The sequence below is a fragment of the Crocodylus porosus genome, unplaced genomic scaffold (genome assembly GCF_001723895.1).
Source record: "Crocodylus porosus isolate Cpor-Errol unplaced genomic scaffold, CroPor_comp1, whole genome shotgun sequence".
Lineage (NCBI taxonomy): Eukaryota > Metazoa > Chordata > Crocodylia > Crocodylidae > Crocodylus > Crocodylus porosus.
In genome coordinates this window covers 55,008,397-55,015,433 of record NW_017728951.1, presented here as the reverse complement: position 1 = coordinate 55,015,433, position 7,037 = coordinate 55,008,397, and the positions used below count along the sequence as shown (strand labels likewise).

At 45.5% G+C, this 7,037-nt stretch overlaps 1 protein-coding gene across 5 annotated transcripts in view; it reads left to right on the top strand.

The window, feature by feature from the left end:
* The window catches only part of PARG (poly(ADP-ribose) glycohydrolase), a 139,257-nt gene that overhangs the window by 85,300 nt on the left and 46,920 nt on the right, over positions 1 to 7,037 (top strand). For all 5 annotated transcript variants that reach the window (XM_019555587.1, XM_019555588.1, XM_019555586.1 and 2 more), the window contains one exon: positions 4,564 to 4,639. In XM_019555587.1, the coding sequence (XP_019411132.1) occupies positions 4,564 to 4,639 (76 nt within the window). The remainder of the gene's footprint in view (positions 1 to 4,563; positions 4,640 to 7,037) is intronic.

Genomic DNA, 7,037 nt, shown 5'->3' with positions numbered 1-7,037 from the left:
AAATATATATATATATATATATATAATATATAAAAAAAAGCAAATTTGATATGTACCCATCAATTGCATCTCTAGTGCTTGTTTCATTTTGCTGAGTTGTTCCTGATCTAAACAAATTTTTGAAATAATACTTGTGACAGGAATTCTAATGCAGTACAGTTGACAGTCAGTATGGAAAACAGTGTTTGACTGGGCTATCAATTCTGTTAAACAGTTTGAATAAGATAATGCCTGCATGTGTAGAAAATATGCATTTTTAGGTTTAAGCCTACTTCTGGTGGTGGAAGTGGGGGCCGTTGGGGGAAACATAGCATTGCATGTATAACCCTGAATGATTTAGTTCTAGGACTTTTCTATTAAAAAAAAAAAATCTAAATGGCAATTCATAGACTTGGTATTCTCTGTTGTGGGTTTCCTAGGCAGATTCTGGTTAGTGCTTTAAAAACAAAGGCTTCATACATTACTGTAATAGTTATAAACTGTAGTCTTAAAATGTGCAAAAAATAAAACCAGGGTGTGTACACTCACTTCTCATTTACTTACTACTAATTCATATTAACCTTAAAAGGGACACACACATGCTAGACACAAAATGAGAAATTTGACACTATTTTGTAAATGGCATGAAATAGATTATTTTTTGGTAGTCTTGTCAGTTTTCAGCTATGTTATGGTTACAGCATGATAAATGGCTACCCAAACTCTAAAGGGCCTGCTACAGATTTTTAGAAAGTAATCCTATTGAAAGCAGTTAGGGTAGGAGCTGACATTGCCTTCCCTTGGCACTCACTGCTTGAATAATTTTGTTCTCCTCTTGCAAAGAGATTGATTTTTGGAGATGATGGTGATACAGTGCTTTGTGAGGAAAAGCTCTCAGTTAACTTAGTTGTATGGTTTCAAGGTAAACGTGATGATTACTGCAGGAGACTGTGAAGGGACAGGGGAAGGGAATTAAGCCTCTATGCAGAAAAAGGTGAGAAAATCCTCAGTGTCATTTCAGTAGGTTCTGGTAAATTTGCTTATTGGAAAATTTTCCACTCTGGTTAAATTTACCCATTGTTTAGATTCCCTCCCAGTGCACCTTCCACCTACCCTCAATTACTGGTTGATACTGAACAGTTCACCAGTGTTTTAATTTCACCATTATTTGAATTCTAATTGGAATTCCACAAATTAACTAGAGTTTACTATAATTTGTAAATTAGAGAAGTAAATCAAGATATATGTGTGCTTAGCAGAAAAGAGCTTTTGGTGTCCAAAGCACACTTTAAAAAAAACATTACTTTTACATGTCATGGTAAGTAAATTCTTCTGTGATTATTAATGGCAGAGTACGTGCAGCTTTGCTGTCTTACATTCAGCATTTGCTGTCTTGTATTTTTTTTTTAAACTGAATGTACAGTATATCTCTTGGGCCATATCTCCTGCTGGTGTGAATCAGGGTAGCTCCATTAATTTTAGTGAGCTTTGCAAGTGGGCACATGAGTGCATATGGCCCTGAGAAACAATTTTTTTAAAAAAATCTGGCAAAATATTGCATATGCTGATAATTTTGTCAAAAAATCTTAACTTAGTGCCTTATTGTTTTAGCTGAGTAATATACCCACCTACTACTTATCAGTATGAAATGCATGTATGTTACTGAATGCTGTTGATTTGAGGGTATAGAGAGATTTCCCATTGTTTCATGGGATTTGAGAATGCATATTTTTTTTTTAACTGAAAAGTGTAACTATTTTCATGTCCACCTAAATGAACAACATAAGTCTTCATGAATATGAATGTACTTCAGTTCTGTGTGCTAATTTCTTATATAGAAAGTATTGTTTTCTTTTTTCTTAATGTTTTCTTTTTGCTTAAATAGAAGAGATCAATTTAGGCTTAGGCAGGAAATAAATTGCTGAATGTTTAATACAGCCAAATTTAAATTACTTTTTTGGTCTGTTTTTTAAAATTTGATTATACGATGATTAAATGTATTGATAACATCTTACATAGTGGAATTAACAGAATTAGTCTGACTTTAACTTGGGTGGTGTCCTAATAAAATAAAACACATTTCTTTTTTTCCATTCTACATGGAAATTATTTATCATTTTGACTGAAATAAGGCCAATTTTATAAAAATCAAGAGCAAGAGTACATTGCAAGCTAAAGGGTACACCCAGAAATAAAATTACATGAACAGCAAGATTTTTCAGAGTTTAGCAAGCTAGAGCGAATAACTGACAGTAAAGCAATGCTTATCAATCTGGGTGTTGCAGGACTCTGAGGGGTGCCTTGAGTCTGCTGAGCTTGAGAACCACTGCAATAGGCAAAGCAAGCATAACACATTTTCCTCAAGGTACAGTTTATGTGGCACACTGGCATGGAATTCTGCCTTCCCACAGGCACTTTCCCTCCTGTGTCTCCATTCGTGGTATAATACATTGGGGAAACAGAGCTTATGTCTATCCATTATGTACTGAGGATTTAGTTACAGACCTGTACAGTGAATATAGTGGACAAAGCAAGGGACTGAAAACCTTGAATATCTGAATTCTGTTTCCAACTCTGTTGTTTACTTGTTATTTAACTTTGGGCACCTAAACCCGGGGCGGGCAATTATTTCAGGTGGAGGGCCACTTAGCCAGTTTTGGCAAGCTGTCGAGGGCCGCATGGGTAGTCCCGCCCCTTGACAGTTGCCCTGGCCCCGGTCGCCATCTTGGGACCAATGTCTTGGGACCAATGTCCCAGAGCCAGCACTAGTGGGGCCCAAAATGGAGTGTAGACTGGGCTGCATCAGCAAGGAGAGAAGGGAGTTGGCCCGCCTCCCTAGAGCCCCTGCCAGCTGGGACCCTACGCTTCTGCCACCCTGCTCTGGGCCCTGTTACCACACCCATTCACTCCCAGTGCCCCGCCCAGCCCTGCGGTACGGGCGGGGGCGTGCAGCATGCAGCCCCAACACCCTGCTTGCTGGCAGGGAAGGAGCTGGTGCTGAGCGCAAGGGAAAAGTGGTCCCTCGCCCACCCCATGGCTTGCGCTCTGTGCTGCAGCCACTCGCAGCCCATGTTGGGCTGCCTTGATCAGGCACAGGCAGCCCCAGGTGGGCTGTGAAGGGCTGCAGTGCCAGGCACAGGGCGGGCGAGAAGCCACTTTTCTCCTGCGCTGAGCACCAGCTTGTAACACACCCCCACTGCCAGCCTGGGCCCTGCGCCAGCTCTGGGCTCGCCCGTTGGGGCTGTGCGCAGCAGCAGCAGCTGCTTGGTGTGGAGAAAAGTGGCCCCCCCGCTTGCTGCGCAGGGCAGTGTTTGCTGTTGCTGCCTGCCTGGAGCTCGCACACGGGGCAGCCTAAGGGTGGCAGTGGCAAACGCTGCCTGGTGCGGCAAGTGGGGAGGCCACAGCTGCTGCCGCCATGCACAGCCCCAGTGGGTGAGCCCAGAGCCAGTGCCAGGCCCAGGCTGGCTGCGTGGGCGGGTTACAAGCTGGTGCAGACCGTGGGGGAAATGTGGCCCCTCCCCGCCCTGTGGCCAGCACCCTGTGCTGCAGCCGCTTGCAGCCTGTGCCTGCTCAAGACAGCCCCATGTGGGCTGTGAGTGGCTGCAGCACAGAGCGCTGGCCACAGGGTGGGGGAAAAGCCGCTTTTCCCCAGGCCACTTTTCCCCGTGCTCCTTCCCTGCCCACCCACCCTTACCTGAGGTTCTGGCGCGGTGCATCCATGTGGTCCCAGGCTGGAAGCCCCTGCTGGGGCTTCCGGATGGGGTTGGGGGGCAGGGCTGGGCAGGCCCTGCTGTTGCGGGAGCCCTCCAGGTCTTCCCTTGGGTCCTACTGCCCTGGCTCCTGTTATTTTTGAATATCTGCCCAAAGGCAGATCAATAATAATTTAATAAATTTTTTAGGGGCCTCAGAGACCAGATAGAATGGCCTTATGGGCTGGATGCGGCTCGCAGGCTATATTTTGCCCGCCTCTGACCTAAACTAACTTCTGTTTTGCCACAGAGGTAGTAGGGTGGATTAATTTTCTTCATAAGAAATGGAGATCATCAAATGGATGGTGCAGTGCAAAGGTTTTGGGGTTCCTTTTTGTTTTCATAACCTGTATCACCAATTCAGGTGTCTTTTGTTTCATTGTGCCGGATTCTGGTCTTGGTGGGCATGTCTATATGTTCATTAATGTGCTTTTAATAATGCATATTCAATTTAGTACCTCCATTGTAAGATACTAGAAAAAGGTGCATTAGCCTGTTTTAATGCACATTAGCAAAAGTGTGTGTGTTTTTTTGTGACGTCTTAATACGCATTAAAATGGGTTAATGCGCATTAAAATGGGTTAATGCACATTAAAGCACATGTGTAGGTGCGCCCAGTTACTTTGTTTATCTGGAATATCTCTCTGGAAAACATAAAAGTTGTTCTTTTGAAGTCAGTGGAATTGCTTTGGTTTTATGTTGCTGCAGCTAGAAATTTTGCTTCGTTTTTTGGCAAATGTTTATAATGGAGATTTTTTTTTTTTTACGTTTGCTGTAATTAATTGTTTCTCTTTCCTGTAAAGTAACATTGTCTCTCTACTATATTGAATTACAGATCTCAGAAAAAACTGTCCAGGCTACACATCACCTATGAAGGCACTATCGAAAGCAATGGACATGGCATGCTGCAGGTGAGTCTATAACAAAGGCAAACGTGGATTTATATCATGCTTTAGCCAAAGCATTCAGTGATCAGGGAATTTAACGAAGTTATTCATGTGGACCTCACTGAGCTGCTTTTAAGTAGTGAGACATTGCTGTGTAAAAGAAACAAACAAACAAACAAAACCCTGATCATTTTGACAGGCTTAGTAGTGTTGGTATTCCCTAGCTCACCTTGTTTTGCACATTTGTACCCTATCCCCATGCCATTTGACAGAAAAGTTACAAAACCTGGACAGTTCAGGTCTTTCCCTTCAGGCATGGATTGCAGATTGACAAGAGAAGAGTTTACAGACTGTGATCTTGACAGGCTGTCATGGTTTTTTATATTTTTTTTTAAAAAAAAGCAATTGCTGTGCCCCAGCTGGTGACCAGTTTAATAGTTCACAGAGCTCTTTCTGATGCCAGCACAGTTGTTTTGGTCTGAGAGCCAGTCAGCTAAAACAGATTGATCAGGATGTGTCCTTCATACCAAGGAACACTGTTGTTTTATTTGAAGCCATAGGATACTGAGGATGTAAATATCACTTTAAAAAAATGACCTATTTGACCTTCTCTAATGACATTGGTTAAGTGGTCCCATGACAGAGGTGGCAGAGCATCACAGGAAGTTGGGGTTGAGGGTCGTATGTAGGATTGCAGAGAACTCCACCACCAGCCAGAACTGAACCCCATGGCCACAGTACGTTCCTTACAGCAAGTATGAGGGAGTGAGAAGGCAGCACCACCAGCAGCAGTGGCATGGGGTGACAGGGCCCGTGGCTCAGTGCTGCCTGCTGTTGGGGGAATGGTTCCAGCAAAGGCAGTATGGGACATGGCATGGATCCAGACTGCAGCATGGCATGGCTGCTGCAGGGAGGTGTAACTAGTGGTTACCTGGGGGACTAGATCTGAGCAAAGTTGTGCAGTGGAACTGGCAGGACTTAAGTAGGAACAAGTGTAGCGGCGGGGCTCCCATTGGGTGCTGCAAGGGCCAGGTAAGGAGCCAGGCACTCCTGCCTCAGCACCTGCAGGGGCTGCCACCTGCTGAAACAGCCATGCTGCACCCAGGTGGTGCCTTCAGCCTGCAGGTACCTGGAGCCCTGTGCAGCACCTCCCTCCTGCCTCCTCTCCTCTCCGCCCCCTTCCCTCTACCCTGGCCCCCCCTGGCTCCAGCAGCTGCCACTTGGCAAGAACCCATGTAACATGCAGGATAGTGCCTGAGGGATCCACCTGTGGCCTGAGCACCCTCTGCTAAGAGCTGCAGCACTGGGGCAAGCCCCCAGCCAAGAAAGCTGAAGGAGTGTGGCAGGAGCCCAGCTGCTGGCTGCATCCAGACATAGAAGGCACCAGCTTCTGGCAGAGGGTGCTAAACCCGCAGGTGGATGCCTCAGGCATGATCCTGTGTGGCACGACTGTCTGTCATATAGACCTGGGCTGGAAGAGCCAGTCCGTGTCCTTGCAATGCAGCAGCTGCCAGAGCCCAGAGGCTGGGCAGGCAGGTGGGAGGGAGGTGCTGCTTGGGGCTCCTAGCGCCTGTGGGCTGGAGGCATGGCTGGCCCAGCAGATGGGAGCCCCTGTGGGTGCAATGGCAAGGAGCAGCCTCTCAGTGCTGACCTGGTATTGCAGTACCTCTAGGCCTGGTGCCAGTTCCCTATGGAGGGAACACCCCACCCCTTTTTTTTTTTAAGCCCCCCTTCCGCCTCCAAGAAAAAAAGAAGAAAAGGTTCTTATCAGTATGATTGCCTAATGTGGGCCATGTGTTCTGTAGTCATGCTCAGTGTTGGCTGCATTTAAATGAACATCACAGTTGTTTTCCATTACTGAGCACATGTTGCTTTTGGCATCAGTTTAATGACGGACAGTGTATTTTATGAGGTTTCCTTGTATGTAAATGTAAAACGAGGAGCTTTTTTCCTCATGCTGATTTGGGGAGAAAACGCCTCATCTTATATTTGAATAAATACGGTAACAATAATACATTAACCAGCTGTTGTTAGGCAGCTAAAATATTGTAAGTAATGACGTCAAAATTCTGCTTAGATACTGAATGAAACAGATGAGAGAGTGAACTTGAAGAACCCAGTGATTTGATTCTGTATGGTAGTGGGGGCTAACTTGTTGGCAGGCATGCTGCAAATTAGCCCTGCACTCTCCGAGTGCCACTCCGATCACCTTTCCCTACCCAGTCTGCTACCTTACTTTCTGCTTCTTGCTCTTTCTGCCTCTGTTCCCCCTGTCCCCTCCCTGATCTGCTATGTGTCACAAATAGAGGCTGCTCGTGGCATGTGCTGCAGGTGGACCAGCCCTGCTGTATGGCATATATGAGGCAGGAGAAAACATCATTGTAAGCTGATTGCTGAAGTTTTATGTGAGGAAAGTCTTGCT